This window comes from Protomyctophum parallelum (assembly GCF_964188405.1).
Source record: "Protomyctophum parallelum genome assembly, chromosome: 4".
In the NCBI taxonomy this organism is placed as follows: domain Eukaryota; kingdom Metazoa; phylum Chordata; class Actinopteri; order Myctophiformes; family Myctophidae; genus Protomyctophum; species Protomyctophum parallelum.
In genome coordinates, this window is record NC_139700.1 from 12515212 (window position 1) to 12541516 (window position 26305).

The 26305-nt window shown below is 41.9% G+C and overlaps 1 protein-coding gene across 3 annotated transcripts in view; it reads right to left on the reverse strand.

Moving 5' to 3' along the window:
• Positions 1–1873: 1873 nt before the first annotated feature.
• ampd3b (adenosine monophosphate deaminase 3b) overlaps positions 1874–26305 on the reverse strand; it is a 29311-nt gene continuing 4879 nt past the window's right edge. For all 3 annotated transcript variants that reach the window (XM_083762935.1, XM_083762937.1, XM_083762936.1), the window contains exons 2-15: positions 23399–23615; positions 21968–22154; positions 21015–21180; positions 19862–20081; positions 18109–18238; positions 17305–17499; positions 15091–15222; positions 14508–14671; positions 11829–11955; positions 10328–10491; positions 9043–9163; positions 7637–7810; positions 4571–4681; positions 1874–3205 (exon numbers count right to left, since the gene is read on the reverse strand). In XM_083762935.1, coding sequence (XP_083619061.1) covers positions 3029–3205; positions 4571–4681; positions 7637–7810; positions 9043–9163; positions 10328–10491; positions 11829–11955; positions 14508–14671; positions 15091–15222; positions 17305–17499; positions 18109–18238; positions 19862–20081; positions 21015–21180; positions 21968–22154; positions 23399–23615 — 2285 coding nt within the window. In that variant the 3' untranslated portion in view covers positions 1874–3028. The remainder of the gene's footprint in view (positions 3206–4570; positions 4682–7636; positions 7811–9042; positions 9164–10327; positions 10492–11828; positions 11956–14507; positions 14672–15090; positions 15223–17304; positions 17500–18108; positions 18239–19861; positions 20082–21014; positions 21181–21967; positions 22155–23398; positions 23616–26305) is intronic.

Below are 26305 nucleotides of genomic sequence, written 5' to 3' on the forward strand. Positions count from 1 at the left end.
CTAGACGTTCAAATGTTTATGAACCACAATGGAAACAAGTCTCTGGCTCTTCTGTCATTATCTATTGGGCCTTTTAAGAACAGCATGCACAGTGGGTGACTGGGTACAGAGCCTGCCTGGTAATCAGGAGGCCACAGGTTCAAGTCCTGGCTCTGACATAGTGTCCCAAAACCATGAAAATATGACATACTATATTATTCCATCCCAAACCATGGACTATATACTATGTTGTTTTTTCATGATTTTCATCTTTTTTTTTAATCCTCCAAAATCAATTGTATCAATGTTGTACTCAAAGAGAACAGCAGACTGCATTGTGGCAGGTAGCAAGCAAGTAGTTCAGTGACTTAGCACACTGGTTGCATGATCTGGAGGTTGTGGGTTCAAACCACACTCAAATCTTTACTTGCCAAAATCTGCCATTGACACCCATTCTGAATTTCTCAAATTTAAAAGCATTATATTTCTAAAACTAAACTAAAGCTACATTTCTAAAATACGTTTGAATGGGGTTTCTAGGTGTAAGTATGTAGGACTAGTAGCATGCCAACATTTGTGCTATTGCCATTGAGAATGCATTGGGCGTTTAAGTTAAATAACTCAGAAACTACAAAACATTTCAAAGTAAAAAGTTCCAGCATGTGTCTGCACAGTAAGCTGAATTATACAAAGTGTGAATGGAGTTTCTAGGTGAAAGTGATTTTTTGACGTGCCACTATCTGCCATTATAAATTTCTCAAATTTAAGGCATTATATTTCTAAAACTATGAAACATTTCAAAGATTCCTTTTCAGGCACCATGTCCACCGTAAGATGAACCTAAGTAGGCTAGAATGGGGTTTCCAGGTGTAAGTAGCCTAGCCTATGTAGGACTAGTAGCATGCCAAAGTTATATTTGGTTTCGGACGGCATACTATAACATGTAGTTTTTCGTGATTTGAAAAAATATTTTTGGGGGGATAAATCACCTCTGAATTACTTACGCATGATCGCAGGGGTGACGTGACATTGGAATTGGCTGGCAATATCAGCGGGAGGGGCATATATGTAAGCCACTGCAGCAACCACACTTTGCATTTTTTTGTTCGCCTCCCGGCCGAGGCTACACTTAATTTGTAACAGAGTGTTTCTTTATATGTTGATTGCAGTATTGATACTTTTACTAAACTCATTTCAAGAAATTTAGTAATTTTTCCACTACTGAGTGGAATCAAACCAAGGATCTCTCACACTCAGGCCTGACTCACCTTTACAACAGATGTAACAGATGTATGCTTGTTGTATGAGATGTATAGCTGATGCAAGATCGCAATGCATTTCCAATGGGAGTCACAAGGTTTGACACAACATTTGTGTTGTATGAGGGGGAGGGGGGCAGTCGAAACACAGCCGAAAGCCGTACAACACAAATGTTGTGTCAAACCATGTGACTCCCATTGGAAATGCATTGGGGCAAGATGTATCACACCCTTTGTATATATCTAGCATGCATCAATGTTGTATGCTAGATCGAAAGGTGTGAGTCGGGCCTTACAGACTATATTATAGCCTATAGGAGAGACGGGAGACCCAGACCACTATTAATGATTCTGAACTCAATAGGAAGAACTTTTAATGATTTGAGAGTTCAAGGTTTAAGTTAAATCTTGTTATCTAAAATACGGAATGCCTAACGACAACCTAACTAGTAACTATACAGGCTAAAACGATAGAAGCATCTGCGCTCTGAACACTGGTCAGCGAGTGGTAGGCATAAAGAAATGTATGCATTCATTATTTGATCCCTGAATTAAATCCAACATCATATAGTGACATATAGTATGTCATTTTTCATAGTTTGACTACTATACTTTAGACTACTTTACTATTCAATAACATACTATAGTGTGTTGTTACTTGTTTTTCATGATTTAATCCATATCAATTAAAAACGATAATGCCCTACCCGGATTAAAGAAAAATGAATGCACAAGCATAATTATATTTCAAATCCCTTTAATAATAAAAAATTTATTTCCCCATTTCAATGTGAGCATGCAACAGATAAGTGACAAGTTTTTACTTCACTGTAACAACAACACAACAGAGTGCTACAGCAATGATGTCTCTCTTTAGGCCAACCCTGACGTTACACAGTAAACCCTCCACTGACACCATGCCTTCTCACCACAGATTTCCAATTGGATTTTAGGATGAATGACGAAAATAAGCTCTTTAACAAAGAAATTAATATAACTTTGAAAGCACATACTGTACAAAATTAAAGGTTGAGAAGCAAAATGATAAAATCTGTACGGCAGGTTTATGTTAACCAGAGATGTAATTTTCTACATTCATGGAAATTCCTTTGGTAAAAGTTTTGGCGAAGCCTAAGGAACCCCTTGCAAACTAATTTCCGGGTTTAAGGACTACAAACCGTAGTAGCCTACTTTAAGGTTTTAGAGTACTGAATAATGAATTGCTCCGTGAGTCAGTGACCCCATCAGACTTATGCAGTTGTTAGGTAGGGATGGCGCTTGTTTTTTTATTTATTTTATTGACAACGAGCACCATATCGATCAGGCTTATTGAGCCGGGTTCTTATCAAGCCTCTTTTTGGAAAGACGGGAGACGACAAATTCTGAACAGCACTATTATACTTTGTACTAGGACCTTGAAATACAGTACTTTTCTAACAGAATATGGAAGGTCACTTTAAAAGTGCAATTTTGTTTCCCAGGACAGCGCTGGTAGCTTGTTGCATTCCCATATGGAATGCAACCATGCAGACAGTTAAACATTAAACCAGTAAGACACCCTGAGGGCAAGGTCTCCTCATAGCATAATAGGTACACATCTACATCGGCACGAGGGGTGGCACGAAAAACACTCCTTGGCCTAAATTCGGCCATAGCCCAAATGTGCTATTGTTTCCACCAATAATGGCATAATTATGTTCTCAAGTGCTGTGATGCTGCTAGGTCAGGATTTAGAAGGCGTTTTTAGAATCTGCCTCAGTCCAAAATGGGTTAAGACAGCTCCCTCCCTGTCACTGTGCTGGCTGCGAGCCAGCCTCCTCCTTCACCGCGTCCACCAGGAAAGCCAGCTCGTGGCACAGTGTCTCATGGCGATACGCCAGGCGGATCTGAGCCACGTTGGTCCGACGGATATCGTTGCCCTCTGGCCCGTCTTGGAGGTAGTTGGGGCCAAGGAAATGTTTCTTTTCCTAGACGGAGAAGAGAAGAGAGACATGATACTATAGATCAGTTAGACAGTTAGATAGATACCTTTATTATCCCGCGGGGGGAAATCAGTCTTGTTCTTGCCATTATAGGGACTCAGATTTGTGCAGACTGTGAATTGTCAATGACTCCCGGCCCATACTGATGTTTTAAACCAGGGGTGGGCAACTTTGACGATGGCGAGGGCCACTATTATTTCCACACTCTCCAGATGGGCCACATTGCATAATGCATATTTTAGCTGTAGCAAAAAATAGCCGATCTACAAGCTCAAAACGTGTCACAATGCGACACGTTTTGTAGATACACTATTTTTGCTATATTTGAATTCAAATCCTGAATTATTATTTTTGCCATTATTGAATTGGAATCCTGAAAAGTAACCTTTATATTTAACAATTTTATAGCAAATGTAATGTTACAAAGTGCTTAACCAGGCCACAGAGCACCCAAGATAGATGGGACTATAGATTTAAGAGGGGAGATGAACTGTAAAATGAAGTTACATTCTAATCTGGACAGTTCTACATAATAGTAAGCATTGGTAATAGTTGGAATAATGGCAGGTGGCAGGATACTGGCATCCCACTGACCATGATGCCGACTATGATACTGACATGATCCTGAGATTCCTGACTATGATATTGACATACTTTGTAACATTACATTTGCTAACATCAGTATGGGGTCATGATACTGACATCATAGTACAAAAAAATAGTCACACACTCGTAGCTGCCAATGCCAAATGTTTTATTGTGACAAGACAAAAAAAGCTGCCTTCTTCAGGGTAGATATGATACTGACATGATTCTGACAAGACTAACCATGATACTGACATGATTCTGCCACTGCAGTCAGTACCTAATGTAAAATGCCACTCTGCAGTCAGTACCTAATGTAAAATGCCACTCTGCAGTCAGTACCTAATGTAAAATGCCACTCTGCAGTCTGTACCTGATGTGAAAGGCCACTCTGCAGTCTGTACCTAATGTAAAATGCCACTCTGCAGTCTGTACCTGATGTGAAAGGCCACTCTGCAGTCTGTACCTGATGTGAAAGGCCACTCTGCAGTCTGTACCTGATGTGAAAGGCCACTCTGCAGTCTGTACCTGATGTGAAAGGCCACTCTGCAGTCTGTACCTGATGTGAAAGGCCACTCTGCAGTCTGTACCTGATGTGAAAGGCCACTCTGCAGTCAGTACCTGATGTGAAAGGCCACTCTGCAGTCAGTACCTGATGTGAAAGGCCACTCTGCAGTCTGTACCTGATGTGAAAGGCCACTCTGCAGTCTGTACCTGATGTGAAAGGCCACTCTGCAGTCTGTACCTGATGTGAAAGGTAAGTACCTGATGTGAAAGGCCACTCTGCAGGACGCTGTTCCGTGCGATCTCACACACGTCGCACGTGCTCAGCTTCCACAGCTGGGCAGCGATGGCGTACTCCTCCATCAGCGCCTCCTAGAGGCGAGAGTTGAGACCAAACTAGTGTGAGTGCTATCTAGAGCAGGGATCATTTAAAGGGCCACTTTCACACCCTCTTATTTTAATGATGATTGGGAGACAAGAAACACTTTCCTGGGGTTTTATGTGCGTAATTTGTGGGTTTTTTTGCCAGGGAATTTTTGTTGTTGCGGGCAGTTCAGAAACCCGTCCAACAGTGACATCATTGTTATTTTTTTAAACAAGATTTTAAAACATATATATTTAGATTTTTGAGCCCCTCCTATATACAGGTTTAATGTTTGTTTTTAGTTCAATGTTTATTTTAAAAATGCCATTGACAATGAAGGGAAAATTTACATAATCTTGTCCCTAACACAAACATTATGCCATTAACAATAAAGATAATTTAATGTTTGTGTTTTACATCACCATTACATCACCTAATCAACATGAGTTAGATTTTAATATATTAGCGCCCTTCACTTCACACGGGTGTGATTTTTATTATCGTGAGAACGATGGCTTCCATTATCGCAATGCAACTTTTCAGGAATAGAAAGCCTGCAGTTTCTATTAGTTTAGATTCCCCATCGATGATGTCACTGGTGGACGGGTTTCTGAACTGCCCACAGCCCTCCTATGAGACACAGACTGAGTAGAAAAAAAATTGTATTTGTATTGTATTGTTTTTTATCATGAACATTGATGAGAATCAATTATATGAAGTTAGATTGAAAAGTAGTTAATTGGTCCTTTAATAACGATTATCATATATCATACTATAATTCAGTCAATGTCTGAATGAATGAATGAATGTAAACATTCATTCATTCATTCATTCATTCAAACACCACCGTATCTCCTCATTGCCTGCACCAATCGCTCCCAGGCATTGACCATAATAATATGGAGGTCTTAACGAAGCCATTTTTTCAATAAGATTAATAATGAATTTATTAGTGAATAAAAACCCGTTTATTTGTCCGTGGTCTATCTCCGACCGAGCCACACTATTAGCACACATCTCTCCATGCCAAAAGAAATCTGCACGCTCCCAGAATCCGGCTAGGCTAAATTTTCCCGACGCAACTGTCATATTTACTGTACAAATATTGTTTTTACATCACCACACGATCCCACGGGCAAAGTTGCTGTGACGTCATAATCGTCACACTTCTCCACCAGCACAGAGGCACCTACCCTTTTTCACACCGCCCCCAGGCAGGCATCTGACCACACAGGGAAAACAACTCAGACGACAGACGCATACTACAGCTATTCCCAGGGCTCGACAGTGCGACTAGGTACTCGCATTTGCGACTAAAAATATCACAGTGCGAGTTGTAAAATTAGATTTGTAGCACAGGTGCGACTACAGGATTTGACCATTCAATCGTGATAAAGACAAGTCTCTGTCTACAGCAAGTGCACATTCTATTGTCGCGGTTCTATACCTAAATTTATATTTCTGAACGGCGGTGTCGTTCGCCAAAAAGAGCAGAGCTACAAGCTAACAACATGTCGAGGCTCAATGCGGTGTTCATTTGAAGATCTGTCCCTTTGCTCCCACCGCCCCGCCCCTCCCTGTGTTGCAGCAGGGTAGCAGGGTAGCACAGAAGACAGAAGGACTTGCTAGGACCCCGACACGTTGAATACTAAAGTTATTTAGAAAGTTTGTAATGTTAAAACATCACTTGATATAACTTTTAACCAAACGTGGGTGAAACAGCGTGCAGCCGCGCACGTAAAGAGTGCACGTGCGGGCCCAGGCCGTAGCGTAACGGTCTGGGCACCGGACTGGTGATCCAGTCGCGGTGTGCCGCGGGTTCGACTCCCGGACCCGACACGGCCTTTACCGCATGTCATCCCCCCATCTCTCTCCCCTTTCCTGTCAGCCTACTATCTGTCCCTTAAAAAATCAATAAAGGCGTAAGCCGCAAAAAGAAATCTTAGAAAAAAAAAAAAAGAGTGCACGTGCGCACGCACATGGAGTGGACGGATTGATTGATAATAAAACAACCCTTGCTTAGCACCTCGCTAAAAGCGTGTGCGCAGCACAATACGAATGACTGACCTGGCTGGATATATTAGTCAGTGCCTAGCTCAGGTCCATAACTCTAAATGCAACGCTTCTGAACTGAAGCAGTCAAAGCCAAGGAGAATGTTACATTACTAATTCACCATCGAGTAGCCTCTGCACTGTCTAAATGTCACACTCACATGATAGAACAGCAAGCATAAAAACAGATAGTCTGTCTGTCTGTCCATCCATTCATAAAATGAATTGACTATCTATCTATCTATCTATCTATCTGCATACCAAACTAATAGTCTATCAGTATAAAAACAAATTGATTATATAGATTATATAACAATATGATATCCAGATGAATATCAATATTGTGATCATTTCTGAAAAGATATTGTGATATAATATTTTGTCATATTGCCTGCCCCTACCTCACTTTATTAAAGAAAAATCACACCTGTGTGAAGTGAGGGGCACTCTTATCATCATACATCATGTTTAATTTACGTCATATTTAGCAGAACTTTGACCTAATTTCGTTATCGCTTGGACACCCAGCAACATATCCATATCCACTTTTGTGCCCAAACCAACTTCCCAAGACCATCTGTAAACAATTCCCCACACTGAACATAATTTGCTGTTCATATATTCAGAACGGGTAAGGACTAGTTCTAATAATCGACCCAACAAATCCCCAGAAATTTGTAAAAAACAAAATAATAATAAATAATAATCATCAAATGACCAGCCTAAGTCAAATTAGAATTTTAATTACTTCCTGTAAACGTAAAATAGAGAATAAATAAATATTACACCCATAGTAGGTATCCTCTAAAATATAGTTACTATGGGAAGGGTTTTGGATGACAATATAGCCTTTGCAACAGATTAAAAAATAAAATAGAGAAAATAAAAGGTGTAAACTACACCATAGTGACCTTGGTGTAGTGGAACTGCAAGGGGTCGTCCGTCGACAGGGACACACACAGGCCTTTGTGGAGGAACTCTCTCAGTGGGTTCTTGGAATACTCCAGAAACAGACTGTTGTTACTCAGTGGAGACATGGCGATAGGGACCTGCGCCAGGTAGTACAGATACTGCAGCACTGGGCTCTGCATGGGGAGGAAGTCAAAGTACGTACATTTTTATTTATAAAGCACCTTTTGAAACAAAGTTACAAGGTGCTGAACATTAGACACAATTAGGGGTGCACGATTATGAAATTATGACTGATATCCGATCCCGATTATTTGCAGGGTCATTTCTGCTAGCCTGGCTAAATCAGCAAATCGTGAATCAGCCGTAGCCAGGCTACATTTCTACCGATTCTGACCGATTCCGATATTATACAGTGGACCACAATGGAAAAAAGCCTAGGCCAGCCTAGGCCTGTTAACCAGTAAGACGCCCGAGAAGAGACACGCATCCACCTCGTTGACGGCAGACTGCTGGGCGAGTGCTGGTGCTTTGGCATGCAGGGGGTCAGATCAACATGGAATGAATTCTGTACTGGCCATATAAGGAGCATGTCTTGAGTGTACAGGGTTTGATGAGGTCAGACCAACTATCAACATATGGAATGTCAGAACAGGTCAGCTCCATACTATACATTTACGATTTCATAGTCAAAAGTATTCAATCAATCAATAAATAGCGTATACTCTTTTCCAAGTGTCTGTTTTCACAACTGAATGACTACTGAATGAGATGAGTACACAAATTAAATGTAGTTGTGTTTATTTTAATTTTTATTTGGCTTTTGTTCTACACTAGAGGTAGTAGACACTTGATTTATATTGAACTCATTGGTGAATTTTTACATTATTCATTTTAGCTGGTGAAAACCGATTAAATAAACAGGATTATTTTGAGACCGATATGGCATTTTTATGGCCTATTCCGATTATGCTACCGATTATATCGTAATCCCTTCTTGAGGTTAAGGCTGTGGGAGATGTCTGCAGTGAGGAACACCTACCTTCTTGAGGTTAAGGCTGTGGGAGATGTCTGCAGTGAGGAACACCTACCTTCTTGAGGTTAAGGCCGTGGGAGATGTTGTCTGCAGTGAGGAACACCTACCTTCTTGAGGTTAAGGCCGTGGGAGATGTTGTCTGCAGTGAGGAACACCTACCTTCTTGAGGTTAAGGCCGTGGGAGATGTTGTCTGCAGTGAGGAACAATTACCTTCTTGAGGTTAAGGCCGTGGGAGATGCTGTCTGCAGTGAGGAACACCTACTGTACCTTCTTGAGGTTAAGGCCGTGGGAGATGCTGTCTGCAGTGAGGAACACCTACCTTCTTGAGGTTAAGGCCGTGGGAGATGTTGTCTGCAGTGAGGAACAATTACCTTCTTGAGGTTAAGGCCGTGGGAGATGTTGTCTGCAGTGAGGAAGGCAGAGACCAGATGAGTGATGGAGCCTGCCTCACCGCAGTGAGGCCGAAACTGGAACGTGTTGAGCCCTCGTTCCCTGTGTGAGAGGAAACGGATAGCACACATCTTTGGAAATAATGTGAGCGCTTTGATTCCTAAAGTGATTTGATTCCTAAAAGGTTTATTTGTACAAATAGACCACAGACAATAAAGAGCTATATGAGTTCAAAGTTATAGGCCCTACAATAAGTTATTAATGTACTGAAGCCTGCATTTAAGTAAGCCTTGCTGAGCCATGAGGCCCATAGGGCAGGAGCCTATTTCCTGTTTCTGTAGCGTGAGGCACACAAGTAGAAACCCCTGGACATGTACGCTAGTATGTAGCAGGGACTCACCCCCCCCCCCGAGTGATGCCGAGTGCCAAGCAGGGAGGCACTGCGTCACATTTTTCTTCAGTTTTTTTCAGTCTTTGGTATGAGCCGGCCGGGGATCAAACCCCGACCTCCCAGTTTCAGGGCAGACACTCTAACCCAGGGGTCGGCAACCCAAGATGTTGAAAGAGCCATTTTCGACCAAAATTAAATTCAAAATCTATCTGGAGCCGCAAAGAAAATGTACGCATTATAATGCAGCTTGCCAAACTTTATTATCTCCCGGGTTGCAACGAAACTAGCAGAATTTAGCATGCTTTCACTGGAAATGTCTTTCAACGTTACTTTTTTTGTTGTTTGATAGCTTCTCACTGCAGATTAAACATACAGGCAGTCAATCTGCATTGGCTGTGAAGGCAAAAGCCTCTGTCCACAAACTGTTAAATCCTCTGTTTTTCGTCGGCTATCTTTATTTTTCTCCCTGTAGAAGCCGTAGTAGCGTAGCAGGCAGCATCCTCACACACCCACCGGTTTGTTTATAATAGACACCTGGCTGGCACGGCACTGAGTGTGTCGCATGCTATGACGCAAATTTTTGTTTAGTTAAGTTTTCCAATTTTGTAAAAATGTGTAGAATAAATATTAAGAATGCTTGTCATGTTTGGCCTCCTACAGAAACCATAAATGAAAAATAATTTATTGCTACTTTTAATGCTACAGGGAGCCACTAGGGGTGTGCTCTAGAGCCGCATGCGGCTCTAGAGCCGCCTGTTGCAGACCCCTGCTCTAACCACAATGCCACTGAGCTGGTGAAGCCTACATTTAATACACTTAAATACTGTGATTCTGCACTTTAAAAGTGTGGTTACTGATGCAGATACTGTACGTACTTGCGCAGGTTGTTGAGGACCATGATGTTGGCGTACATGTGGTAGATGTAGTAGGTGTAGGGGGGGTTGTCGTCCGTGGTCCACTGCTCAGGCTTGGGGCTCTTGTAGGAGAACATGTGGTCGCTGTGTTTGGACTCATCGTCCACGCTGTCAAAGCCTGTGACCTATTGTATATAAAACCATTGTTTCAGTATTTAATTGGCTCACATGCAACTGTGACATTGTCACTGTAATTTAGTTTTTGTGTTGTGCTTCAGTTTCAATAAAATGCTAAATTTGAATTAAATGTGTGTCCTTGTTGCCCATTATCCTGATGCACAATAGAGCGTCGCAGTCCCGCCCCCTTTCAGAACGACGAGTGGCCCAGGAAATGATTCTCCATTCATTTTCTCCATAGGCTTTTCAAAAAGTATTTATTTAAAGACGGTTACGCCGCGGACAAAGCCAACTCGGATCGTGACAAATCATGGCAATAATTACAATGTTTTGGGCCGATCAAATAATTAGTAAGAAGAAAAACAAAACAAATAGTGTTGTATCCTGTCTTTATTTTCTTCTTTCTTTCTTTCTTTCTTTCTTATTTTGATCGGCACAAAATATTGTGTTTGTCGTCATGATTTGTCACGATCCGAGTTGGCTTTGTCCGCGGCGTAACCGTCTTTATATAAATACTTTTTGAAAAGCCTATGGAGAAAATGAATGGAGAATCATTTCCTGGGCCACTCCTACAGTAGTTCTGAAAGGGGGTGGGACTGCGACGCTCTATAGTGAGACAAATAAGTTAGTGTTTCATATGACTTTATGAAAGTGTAATCTACTGGATTAAAGGGATATTTCACTTAAAAAAAGAAAAAAGTTTTATCGTCTACTCAGGCTTATGTGAACACCCCAGACAGTTTTGAAGTTACTTGATCAGTAATTAGATATTTGATATTCATTTTAATGCCCAACCCCCTTCCTATATAAAACCATTGTAACTTCAAACTCCATTTTAACCATGATAGATTCATGGAAAACACACATCCTTTTTTCTGATGACTGATGTTGTCCTTCTAATACCTTAGGGGCCGTGGTTTGCTTTATTTTTTATAATTATTTTGGAAAATAAACTTCTCCAGGAGGAGACCGGAGGAGACTAAAACATCAAAAAGAATTAGTACAAATACATGAAAACAGTAAATGAAAAAACAAAACCCCCTCACGTATTAGAAGGACAATATCAGTCAACAGAAAAAAGGACGGGTGTTTTTGATGAATATATCATGGTTAAAATAGAGTTATAATGGGTTTGTATTGTATCCATTGTATTCTACAATGAATATCAAATATCTAAACACTAAATGGAGCAACTTAAAAAGTGGCTGATGTGTTGACATAAGCCTGAGTAGACGACGAAATGACCAAAGGGTTTTTTTTAAGTGAAATATCCCTTTACGTACTTATATGTTGTGAAATTACATGATTGTAATACGTTTTACATATAATATTATTATTTACTCACATATTTCAAGAATACATAAATCTCCTTGTTCTTCTGTGGATTGACTGTGGCCTCAAACAGCGGGAGGAAAATGTTTTCCAGCATCTTGGCAAAGTTCGGTACCAATTTCTTTGACTTGAAAATGTCACTGGAAGATAGAGAACTTCAATTAGCTCATCTCCTCAAGTTACCAGACAACTGGACTTTTCTTTGGTACATTTTCATATTGTTGATGATGTATTGTATACTAGGCCTACTGTATATATATTTTTTTTTTCAATATATATTTTTACCCCACGATTTTGTAACCCATTTTTCACCCCTGTGTCAATTATCTAATGTGATCCTGGGCTCTACACACCCTCCGCCAACCTAGTCCCCATATATGGGGGACATGGGGAGAGAAACGGACTTGAACTCATGCTTCCTTCATGCCTGAGTGTCCAAGTTGCTCCTTTACACCTGACAGGGGAGTTTCCCTGGTTGGACGTAGCGTGTGCAAGGAACACGTTATTCCAACCAGTTCCTTTCCCCTCCATCAGACGCCAACGGCTGGCCAAGGGGAGGCAGTTTAGAGACCAGGATTACTGCATGTTTTTTGTGAGGGTACCTACCCTAGGGGACACGGGGAGAACATGCAAACTCCAGTGCCCAAACTGGGTATGGGCACTGATGACGCGGAGGAGGAAACACGCCGCCACCACCCACAGCGTCCCGTGCGGGAATCGAACCCAGGACCTTCTAGCTGTGAGGCGACAGCACTACCAACTGTGCCACCGTGCCCCTGTATACAGTATTTTCAGTACTAAAGTGGTGCCCGTTGGGCACTGGCCTACTTGTAACGATGCAAGTTGGAAAGTGGAAAGTTATTATGAATGTGTCCCTTCTGTGTCCCGTTGTACTCGTACACACAGACAGACAGAGACGTGGTGCATTTATAGATATAAGATAAGATTGCAATGTACTTTGAGCTACGTGTATGAAACACTATGCATAGTGAATGCCGCAACACGCTTGGTCTTCAACCAACCAAATCTTTCACGTCTCCCCCTTCTCCGCTCCATCCATTGGCTCCCGGACCGGTTACTGTCCGCACAGAGTACAAAACACTGATGTTGGCCTACAAAGCAACCAAAGGTATGGCACCCCCATATCTTCAAAGTCTGATTGATTATACACAGTATGTCAGAAGGTATGATAGACTGTTAGTATACCCTATTGTGCTGAATATAAGACTACGTTTATTTTTTCAATGGAAAAAACAGGGTCGTATTTTTCCACAAGTGAGTCTTGAAAAATCACACCCGTGTGAAGTGAGGGGCGCTCTTATCATCGTGCATCATCCAATAAAAATGAATATACTCCCTCATGAATGAATTTGTTATAAGCCCCAAGCTTAATTAAAATAGTTGCACTGCAAAAAAGCCTATTTGCTCAGACACATATGACGTAAATTCTCCTTTCATTGTCAATGGCATTTATGTTTGTGTTGCCGATTTGCTCAGACACATATGACGTATTCTCCTTTCATTGTCATGTGGCAAATGTGAGTTGTGACAAAAAGCTGTATACGGTATGTCGTCTTATTTTTGGCACAATACAGGTATCTTGTTGTTATTCACCTCACAATATAAATTATCGTTAGTCAAAGTTAGAAGACAAAATCCTTTTCTGTATTGCTCTTGGCAGATGGAAGTGATTCTGATTTTCCTCCAAAAATACCAAATCTCTTCACCAGAAAATAGCCAATCTACAAGCTGTAGACAATTTTTGCTGAATGTTCACCACGGAACAGGGTTTGTGTTAGCGCAGTGGTTTTCAACCAGTGGTCCAGGGACCACCAGTGGTCCTTGAGGAATTTCCAGGTGGTCCCCAGCTAAATGATGGAGTCGGTAACCAAATGGGCCCTTATTAGATCTTTAACTCTTGAGTTAAATTATCGTTAAACATCTGCATCAGTAAATTTAGCCTACACAATTAGAGAATGTAGAATAATTGTTATTTTGATAATCATTTGCCTGTTATCTCTCCTTATGGTACCACATCCTCAATACAGTATGGAAATGAACAAAATATTCAAAGTTTTGACACTAAATGTCATCAAATAATGGGCCTGGATATGAAAAGGGTTGAAAACCACTGTCTTAATGCATCAGGGAGTATTAAAGCATAATGTTTCTTTCTCCATCTTGTAGCACCAGTGTGCAAATTTTGATTTTAGTTTCAGTCATAGTCTTTTGAATAGTTTTAATTTAGTTGTAGCTGGAATGTTTTAGTCGACTAAATATCATAAGAATTTTGTCATAGTTACATTTTTGTCTAGATTTTATTTAGACGAAATTGTCAATATATTTAGTTACCATAGCTTTAATTTTCATTTAGTTTCCAGTCAGTGAAAAAAAAGGTAGTCGACGAACATCTTTTCGTCATAGTATTAAGGGCAGTCCATACTATCTACGACCATCGAACTTTTCGTCGGAAAGCTCCGGTACAACTACAACATGACGTCACTCGCAACTTCTGAAACGCATTCCTCAGAATTTTTGTCCTGAAAGCTGCACTCCCATATGATGTGACTCTCCGAACTCTACTTCGGAGAAGAAATTAAAGTCTGATCTTTCCGACGAAAGGTTCGGTGGTCGTAGAGAGTATGGACTGCCCTTTAGTCAGCTAAATCAACACTGTGTACTAGGCACTTACTAGATCCTGGGTACTTGGATCATCCAGCGCATGTTGGGCGAGTGCATTTCATGCTGGATGAACCAGTTGGCGAGGTTCTGCCACTCGTCCGTAGAGCGGCCGTAGATGGACAGGCGAGGCTCCGTGTGCTGGTACTTGCTTCCCTCCAGCTCACGAGCCACTTCCTGTTTAGTTAGTCACACCCACCCACCGCAGGAAGCCGGTTGACAAAGCCAAAAGAGAGGGAAGAAAAGAGACATTCATTTTCTCTCCCGCTTTCTCTAGTGGCTATCGCCATCACACCTAAAATAAGAGTGTGGTGTGCATGCATATTCATAATTGTATCGTATTGTGTATGTATGAATGTCATTGTATGTTTATATTGCATGGTTTTGCTTTAACCTCTACAGGTCATGGTTAAATGTGCTATATAAATAATGTTCGAGTTGGCACACACACACACACACACACACACACACACACACACACACACACACACACACACACACACACACACACCCTCACACACACACACACACACACACACACACACACACACACACACACACTTATTATACTTTTTTAAGTGATGTTTGTTCCCCACCTTAATGATGCGTGCAAAGTATTCCCCGTTGATGTCGTTATCTGTTTTCAAGTAGATCTCTCTGAGCTCACTGGCTCCCACGGGGTTGTATTTGGAGTTAAACTTGTCGAAGCGATGAAATGTTTGTCTTCCCTGCATGAGATTCATTTGTGAGAGGTTGGTTAACATTTTTTGCTCACTGTCACATTACCATGTTGATATGTTTGTATTCACTAAATCCACACAACAGTTCTATTTCGTCCCTGCTGACCGCCAGAGGCGGTGCTTTAAGCACTGAAAGACGTCGAGTATTGTATACAAACAATGTCAACTTTGACCCCGTGATGACCCGAAGTAGTCTATATCTTCCGGTAGTCTGCAGGGGATCAGTCTCTAATTTTTCTCGCACGTCGTAGTGAGAAATTTGCACTGGGCTGCGAGGTATTGCTATGCAATACAATATGCAGCCTACGGTGCCTGTACCTGGTCGCCAGTAGCCTGGGCACCATTTCATTTCGGTATATGATCCGGGCTGGAGCCGGATGATATGCTTACGTCATGTTGTAGGCAATGGTTTGCCTACAACAAACAGGAAGAACAGGCGGCGACAACTTCCTTTTCCCTCTCAATAAAAGCTCTCGCTTACGAGAGCTTTTATTGAGAGGGAAAAGGAAGTTGCCGCCGCCTGTTCATCCTGTCTGGCGACTACAAAACAATACTACAACATGACGTAACATCATCCGGCCCCAGCCCGGATCATACAGACTTTTGAAACAGAGACCAGGCTTTCCTCCGAGGCGGTGGAAAGCCTGGTGATGCGAGGTTAGGTCGCCAGTAGTTCCGTGACGGCGTGACCGCCGGTCGGAGTAGCGTTTGTTCGCCCTCCAGGAACTGCGACTATGGATTTTTATCTCCTTGATGAATGGAGTTTATTTCGCAGATTCACGTGGACGCAGGAGCGTCCAATCTCTCTCGCCAGTAATGAAGGCTAACAAAACCCTCCCCGGACAAAAGGTACGTTATCGTTTAAAGCGGTGCTATCCCCGCTAAATGATATGATATATTTTATCATGGCATAAGCTCTTGTGGGTAAAGGCTGCGTTCGCGCCGCCTCCCTGCTCTTTATACGAGGTTTGTTCGACTGCGAACGCTAACAGACGTTCAAATGATATGATTATTGTATCATGGCATAACCTCTTGCGAGTAGAGGCTGCGTTCGCACCGCCTCCCTGCTCTGCATACGAGTTTTGTTCGACTGTGAACGCTAGCGCTTATTTTAAGCGACTATGAGACTTGCCGAAGGATAAGAACACTGTCATATTACCTTCGTTTGATAAACACGCTACTTTTCAAGCTTTGGTTAGCCCCTGCTGTTGATGGCAAGAGCCTTGCTGGCCAAAAGGGTAGGACAAAAACACAGATTTGCTCGTCCACATTAAATTCTCAATTCATTGTCAATGGGAATTTTACGAGTGTGTAAGACGAAAATCTACACTAATAGCTGAATATAGGAGGGGCTAGCGCTCCCCCAAAATACTACAGGTGACAGCTCTTGGCATTAAAAGCAGTTCACATTGGGAGCACAAAATATTAGGAACACCTGTTCTGACTCAAATACACAGTGAAACCAGATGAAAGCTATTATCTCTGAATGATATCATCCATTAAAGCAACTTAAATCAGGAGGGATGACATAAAACAGAGAATAGACTGGTTTCAAGTAGGACTATCGTTTGGAGTTTTCATGTAACTATTTCCAACTTCCAAATTCTGTGGATTCTAAGAAATTCACACAACTTGAAAACCTCTGGAATTTTAACCATTTTTAACCTTTGACCTTTAACCCTGAAAAAAGTAAGTAAAATGCCTGTAATATATACATGTTTTGATCATTAGAATGTCTAGAACATGTTTTATGTATTATTGTGAAAGATATCCCCCAAATGTAAATTACAAATGTATTTTTTATTATTTTATTAATTATTATAAATGTGCATAACATTTGCATAAAACTCTGCAAAGTACTAGTAGTACAAAGTAGTAGTAAAGGTTGAAATCTCTTTGAATTGATTTTACTGTATAAATTAGGGTCCCAGAGATAGCAATGCCATCAAAAGGCTCTTATTGGGGGCCCCTGGCATATCTTTTCAAATGGGGGTCTGTGCAGGGGGCTAATATGTGTCAACGTGGGAGTCCTTCCTTGATATGAGAACGTTTGAGAACTACTTGACTTACGGCGTGCACATCCAGCGAGTCCACTGTGAGGTCGTAGGGGTCCATGGTGAGGTTGTCGAACACCTGCTTGAGCGTGAGCTTCTGGTCGCCTTTCTCCAGAACGACGCGGTCCGCCTCCGTCTGATACGTGGTCTGGATGAAGCTCAGCAGGTGCTTCTGGTTCATGCAGGCTGCTGCGTGGATGTGAGTGTCCACCTGCATGGGTAGAATGGGAGACAAAGGTGATGATGTCCTGTTGTCCTACATATTCCAGCTATTTCAGCCAGTAGTGTTGTTTTTGACAGCAAATTTTGAGTCACCTGGAATGATTTAGTATTAGTCTAGTTTTGGTCGACTACATTATCATGAGATTTTAGTCTTTTTTAGTCTAGTTCGAATCCCGATCCGTAGCACTCGCCCTAGCCTCGACGACCTTACAGGCGTATGCAAAGGCTCAACTTATGTAACTTAGATAGAATTTTTCTAGACATAGCACTCGTATAGTTTATACGTATAGTTTCATTATATAGATAATCATATTCCACTGTTAGGTTCTTAGTTTACGTATGACTATTTCTATGTATTGTATTATCATGCTTTTATTCTTGTTTACTGTAAATCGCTCTGGATTAAGAGAGTCTGATAAATGCCTAAATTGTAAATCTCACTCTCCCCATTTCCTGTCAATATAGATAAAGGCATAAAAGCCATTCTCAAAGACCACTGCAATTGGATTAATCTCCTCAAACAAGCATGTCTGAATAATTAAACTCACCGACAAAACTGCATATAACGTGCCAATATTGACTTGAGCACAGCACCAACCTTTCTGACATTGTAGAAGTCTCTGTGTGGAACTCTTTTCAGCTCTTTCAGTTCTGCCGTTTCGTTCATCATCTCATGCAGGTAGAACTTGGAACCCAAGAACTTGAGTCGTCTGTGACAGTAGGTTTTCCTGAAAGACACCATGCATTTTGTAGGAGCTCAGCCCATCAAGATACTGGATGAACAAAATCATAATGATAATGTTGGTTAGCAGTGCACGCTGGAAGGGACCGTATATTCTCTTGTGCGTATCCGCATGAAAGAATATTACAATCGCGTTGCAAGTAAATCTATCTATTTATAATGGCATATGATTATATATTCTGTTTCACAAGACATAGTACTTGTACTCCAACAGAGAGCACAATAAAAATAGTCCAGGTTTAAAAAAAAATAGGTCAGATTTTGGTACTACCTAAGGTGACCGTAAAATGTTTGTATTTTTGTATTCCTTCTCTAGTTTAACTTTTGGTATGAAAACAAGAATTTATCAATTATCAATTAATTACCAGCTGCCTTATAATATCTACAGAATTGTGCTATGAAATGTAAATATCTGTGTCTATTAGACACAGATATTTACATTTCATAGCACAATTCTGAGACACTGTCTATGTGTATTTGTGTCTGTGGAAACAAATTAAAGACCTGCACAAAGCCAAAAGTCCTGCTAAAAGAAGTCCAACACCAAATGAATGTAATCTGTCTCTGCCGTGGTGCGCGCTGTGATGTTGTGTGCTCACTCATCCACGTAGCCCTGTCCAGTTGATACTATAAATCTGTTTAGTAGGCTAGATGTATGTAAGACTTGTTGGCCATGTGTCTGTTACTATATTCCTTCATTGAGGTAACATGTCATATACTGTAGGTCTTTATATTTCTCTCACACACACACACACACACACACACACACACACACACACACACACACACACACACACACACACACACACACACACACACACACACACACACACACACACACACACACACACACACACACACAATTAATCGGCCCTTACTGTTTATTTTGCAATGAGGAGCCATGCTGATCTGCAAGCTCAGAACGTGTCACCTGACTCGCCTCTGCAACACGTTGTGAGCTTGTAGATTGGCTATTTTCAGCACGGGGAAATATGCAGGCACACCGCACGCACGCACACAGGTGTCAGTACTTTACCTGGGTTAGCTTGCGTGCTGTACTTGAAAGTTGACATAAGAAATTAAGAATCCCTTGGTGAAATAACTAGTGGGTTATTGTTGCAACTTGCTGGCTGCAATGCTACCCCATTGGCAGAGAGGTCGGCTAGAGGCTAAAAGTGTCTGGTTGCCGAACTTGCTGGCTGAAATACTATCCCATTGGCGGGCGGTGCCGAAATGAACCAGGCCTTCAACACCCCCCACACACACAAACACACACACACACACATAACAACAACCTTAGTGTCATATGTTCTTATAAAACACGAAAGCACGCAAAAAAATAAGTGGAACTGAACCACACTCAGCCAGGCTCTGTCATATCCCAGCCATGCTGCACCGGAGGGGACTATAGTGTATATATATATATATATATATATATATATATATATACACACACACACAAACCCTTTTGGTGGGGGGTGGATTCTTCCAGGGGCCACAAGGGGGAGCTCTGCGGGCCGCAAATGGCCCGCGGGCCGCCTATTGGGGAAGCCAAAAGATCTATCTACTTGAAAGAAGCGCGGTAAAAAGAAGGTGTGTTTTCACTCACGTTGGGCCATCGGCGATCATGGCGAGGATGTGGCTCATGTCGATGGCGAAGGTTTCCAGGTCGGGGTACGGGAGGCTGTGGGGATGCTGCTCCTTCAGGGCCTCTGCGTCGTTGTACACGTACACAATGCCGTCTTTCATCTTCAGCTCATAGTTGAGGTCCTCTGGCATGCCCTCCATGCTGTACGGGTCCTCCCCTTTCTGAGGGCAAGGCCAGTTGTCTGCAGACAAAAAAGATCTTGACCTTTAGGCCGGAGGAGGAGTACGGTACCCCGGCATTTGACACAACACAAGGCCAGTAGTTCTCAAAGTGGCGTCTGGCGGGAGTTCCAGGGGGGGGTTCCCAGAATCCCAGCTAAATTGTAGTTATGAACCAAATGGACCCTTAACCCATTTTGGGCGGGAACCCCTTTTGGTGTTAGCATTATGTTATGCTTTAGTTATTGAAAAATAGCAGATCTACAAGCCATTTAGATAGGTCCATGGCTCAAAGGCCGAATAAATAATGGAACTCGATATGAAAAGGCTTGAAAACCACTGAAGTATAGGGCATAAAACATGACAAAAAAGAAGAAAGAAAAACATTAAAATATGAATATAAGAGGTTTCCACCCAACAGCAACGACACACAGGTAGAAACAAGCATTATTTTATTATATACTGTATGCAGCCTTCCAACCCGGCTGAGTGAATTATTATTATTGCCGTGATGCCGTCTCATATTGTATTCATTTTCAGCCCATTATTGTAACGGGAAGCACCCTATGATCCGAGGGACCATTGCTCCTTCCCTATTGGAACATGGCGGGCAGCCATTTTGGCCCATTCATTCCGTCTTCCCTGACAAATGAGACCATATACATTTGATACCACAATATGTAAAGCATCACTCCCAATTTGGTCGGACCTTGGTCTCGGGTCGGACTCCCCTGCGAATGCCGTGGGATCTTTGTGTTTTTTTTAAGGATCTGTAACTCTGAGAGTGTGCAATGTGTGCAGTGTGACTAAAACTAGAATAACACTAAAGCATTCCATGGGTGACTAAAATGTGACTAAAACTAAATTAAAACTATTCAAAAGACTATGACTAAAACCAAAAACTAAATTTGCTGTCAAGATCAACACTGACGCCCCAACCCCGCCACAGTCCTCACCTGGCAAGATCTCATCCTCCTCCTTCCATTTCTCATCAGCGGACTGGCGGAGGAACTTGGCCAGGGTCCTGGGGAAGCGGTGGTAGGCCAGTCTGGAATACTTCTCTCTGATGAAGAGCGCTTTCAGCAGACTCTGAGCCGCCTGCTCATAGGCCTCCACTGTGGTCTGTACAGGTAAGTATCACAATTTATTTTACAAAGTGCCCTTGACCACTTTCAACACTTAATGCCAGTTTGATTAAAGCCCGGCCTTCAACAAATGGAAATCAGATGTCAGCCATTATGTCAGCCAAGTAGTGGCCTTGGTCAGACTCAGAGCCATTGAAGGAGAGTTACGACATCTCTGTTCCCTTCATGGGGCCAGTCCAATGGCGGCTGTTTTACATAGACTTCTATTGGCGAAGAGTGACAAAGGAAGTTTACGGAATGCATTGGAGTCTATGGGCTCGCACGAGTGACAAACGAGTACATGAACCACGTGACCGGGCTGTTTTCTGTCCCCTCATTGGCATAACTCTCCTTCAATGGCTCTGGTCAGACTCAGTTCCTATCAAAAACAAAGTGTAAACACCGACCCAACTACAGTGTGACTTGTCCGATGATGTCGGACAATTGGAATGGATGATGATACTATATAAACCTTTTAGCCAAATACCGCTTCAAGAGGAGGTCGACATATTTTAACGTCAGAAATAATCCATGGAATCAATCTATACAGATAGTAGCACAGTTATGACACCGATAGTAGCATAGTTTGAAAAACATTAAAACAGAAGAAAAACACAAAAACTTTACGAGCTTAGAATGTCTATGATGATGATTTAATTTAATTTAATTCTTACTGTACTTATTCTCACATTCTCAGCGCTCAGATACATTAGATCAATCAATCACTTTGAATGCAATGAGTTTACCGGTATAAAATGTACTGTAGCTATATATGTATCTGTTACCCCAGCGCAGTAATCGCCACTGATGGTAACTCTCTGGAACTCCGGAACGTTGACTGGGACAGATGAGGGCTCTGGAGACACAGGGGTGAGCAGAGGAGAGACCCCGTCAAGAGCCAGACTCCTGTCTGGAGACGCTGGGATGTGGAGGAACATGGACTGAGAGCGCCTCTGCCTGAAACTGTTCTTCCTTGAAGTTGAGATACAGAACACACATCGTTGACTGCTGTGAGTGTATTAATAGATCAAAAAGACATCTCCCAACCCAGAGCCATAGACTAATAAAGACAGAGTTACAGGGCAGAAAGATTAGCGCTCAAGCGCTGTTTCGTGCAGCCTGGACAGTGACAAGCTTGAGTTTGAAATACATTGTTTTCAATGAGGGCGGCGCAAATAAGAGCTATTTTAGACATGTGTGCAACATGACAACTGTTATAAAGTATTGTACAGTGACAACTAAAGTCTCTGTAATGTTTATGTTGTACTATTACTAAAAAAAATGATCTAAAATAAATTGCAGATCATTAAAGCTGGGCTGTTGCCCGAGTCCAGCGCATTCTGCCAACTTCCAGTCCAGGACTTTGTCACTGTTCACTATGCTCTTCGGCATTATAGAAGTCTAGAAGAGACGTCATTGGACGGGCCCCATGAAGTGAACGGAGTTGTTGTAACTCTGTCCACACACAGAGAGAGAGAGACACACACACACACACGTTTTAGCAACTCTGTAATGTAAGTCATTTCCATAATTGTTTTGGGGGTGGAGTGCTCATTTTGAGTACAGTATGATACTATGTGCACGGTTTCATAACAAATGCATAACTTTTCTAATCACTTGATACCTTCAGGCTCACGACAAGCCGCTAGGCAAGTGAGTGCCTGCACCGAGCAACGAGTGAGTCATCCATGGTGGATGGAATAGGTTATCTTATATAGGTCACCACTTGCATAAGGACTTATATAGCGAAGTGGTGACACTAATGCTAAAACCGTCATTTAAAGATTATTTAATTTGTAGTCTAGTATTTTACTACTCTACTCACATTCCTTAATCCCATCTCTCAGCGCCACAACATCTCTTTGTGTTATATTGATATTGCATGAAATATTAAATGGACTGCATCTATAATCTTTGTATGAAACGTAGCTTGCAAATAAAATATATTCATATTGTTCCTGCTACATTATTAACCACAGAACCACTTACACTTAGCATCGCCTGGGGACCTACAGACAGAGGCTTGTATACTTGGTTGGTCCTCTGTTCATCCCCTCTACACCAAATCTCTTTGACAAAAACAGCCATTTAACAATTAAAACAGAATGCTCATCCCATAACGGGGACGCTAGGATTCAATTATTCCAATTTGAAATTCCAAATATTATTTCTAGCTGCTGGCAAACATTATAGCATTTTGATGTGTCCACTCTTACTTCTTGACCGACTCTTCGGACTCCTCCAGCTCCTTCAGAAGCTCGTGCTCTCTGTCCTGGTGGCGGCCGATGGGGCAGTCCTCTGGCACGTTGAACATGGCCTGGACCTCCTTGTTGTCTTCCTCCTTGAGGGCCGAGGCATACACCCTCTCTGCCATCAGGCGCACATTCTCATCCACCTCGCTCAATGAGATCTTGGGGAACAACCGTGGCATCTCTGAGGTGGACAGAAGAAGGAAGAAAGACATTTATGCAAATTAGGCATCATGTAGGAAAATACTGGTATGCAAAAAAAAGAAAATATGAAAAAGCTACTAATGTGGAAGGGTCATCATATTAATTTACTTTATTGACAATTTAATATATGGGTTTGCCCACTCAATTCATAATTAATGTTCCAATTTCTGAGGTCTGGCTCCGGTTCCCGGGTCTTATAGTGTCATCACAACCGCGTAAGGTGCAGTAAAAGTGTGTGGTCTGAGTAAGGGCGACAGACAGATAGAGCAGGGGTTCTCAACGTTTTTGGCTGGAGACCCCCCCACCCCCAATACAAATTGACCTCTACAATAACCTTAAAATACATCATAAATAAATACTGAATCATCACCACTACCCAGGAGAGCAATCTGTGCTGTGCTGTTGTATCCTAACAACAGTGTTGGTAAACCGTGATACAGTCATGGATGGATTTCAATGTTTACATTACAACATCTGTATTTTAGTTCAGCAGCTTCATAGAAAGCCTATGCATGCCATACATTCTCCATCTTGGCCTTTGAGGAGCAATTATTTACAGGGGTCTTGAACTCACAATCTCCACGTCTCCAGTTCCAGAGACTGACCGAAGTCAAAGTGTACTTGATCTCCAGGAGCCTTTCAACACTGACATACATCAACAAAAGTTGATGACGTTTTGCTGACTGTTGCGACCATAGGTTGCCTAGCTGTCTGCCATTGCCCTCAGGGCGTCTTACTAGAGCGGTGCCCATTTGTGATGCCAGCTCCACATAATGGAGCCCGGGCAGGGGCCTTGTCCAGAGCCCGGGCAGAGGCCTTTTTGGGGCAGTTCTGGACAACCGGCTTGGGTCCGACCGACTCGACACTGCACTCCCTGTGGGCGTGTGGGACACGTGTGTCGAATTTGAACACCACTTTGAGAACCACTGCTATAGAGTGAGTATAGACCACTCGGAAGATACTGCATACCAGTGTACAGTATATTTATTATTTAATAGTATACACTTGTATATCATCATAAGGAACATTATATGGAGCAGTCCTATATTATGCCGTCATTTTATCAGGCCTGAAAGTGGTGATTGTGGAAAGCCAAACATTATCTTAGTGGTCGCAGTCACACAAAATGCCAACAGTAAACATGACAGCCAAGAATATTGGGTAACAGTCTAGGTGCTAGGGGTGAACAACAACACCTCAGCTTCAGTTTCAGCAGTAAACAGCTCTTCTTTATGGCTGCGTGTGCTACCAGCTTCCAGTAGGTTCCAGTTAGTCTCGCATAGCCTGACACCTATTCCACAATCTCTGAATGCTATATAGAGTCTGGAACTACAGCTCCCGAAATCTGAGTAAGGAAGCTGACATTTTCGTTCACGAAAATATATTTAAAAATGTCTTTACATTTTATTTGAGTTCCTTTTCTGCTAAGCAGCAAGCTATGATTTCTATTTATATATGGATACATTTGCGCGACTGTAAAGACGAAACGAAAGTGTGGAGGAGGCTGCACTTCCGCTTTATATTTTACTCATAGAGCTGCCGTTGCTCCAGACTGTATGACGGAAGCATTTGGAAATTGCGAGTCTGGTAACGCGAGACTAGGTTCCAGTAAACACAACTAATGACTGAGACAACTAGTGACCGACACAACTAATGACTGACACAATAATAATAGACTAGGTTCCAGTAAACACAACTAATGACTGACACAATAATAATAGACTAGGTTCCAGTAAACACAACTAATGACTGACACGATAATAATAGACTAGGTTCCAGTAAACACAACTAATGACTGACACAACTAATGACTGACACAACTAATGACTGACACAATAATAATAGACTAGGTTCCAGTAAACACAACTAATGACTGACACAACTAATGACTGACACAATAATAATAGACTAGGTTCCAGTAAACACAACTAATGACTGACACAACTAATGACTGACACAACTAATGACTGACACAACTAATGACTGACACGATAATAATAGACTAGGTTCCAGTAAACAACTAATGACTGAGACATCTAATGACTGACACGATAATAGACTAGGTTCCAGTAAACACAACTAATGACTGACAATAATAATAGTGGGAAGTGGGATGAACTATTCAGCCAGATTTATTTACATAATAAACACCTTGAGGTCCCGGGCCTAGAGCAAGCGCCTCTAGGCTGTAGAGCGATGCGATCAGTTTTCATCGCACTAATTTGACGGAGATTATCAATCTCCGTCTCGGGCACATGACTGTGCACTTGAACTTGGCGGTTATTTACGTCATGGGCCCCGATGGTGTTAAACAACTAGTCGACTAGTAAACTAGGCTTGTTTCCAAGGAACCTTGCAGTGGGAAAGCTCAAAGCGCGCGGGCGGGTGTGTTTATTTAAAGTGAAAGCATTCTGGGCTGTACTCATACTGTACCCATTACTGATGTCCTATTTATAGCACATATTCTGCTCATCAATATTTCCATGACCTGTCTGGCAAGTGGCAACAGGTCTTAATATTTGAAACACAATGTTTAAACTGTCCAAGTACAGTACAGTTATAGCTTACATTGTTATAGTTCATGGACTATGTGTTTACTAATAGATTTTGGTTTTACTATACTACACATTGACACATTATTTGTGCTTACTGTACACATACAGTATATAC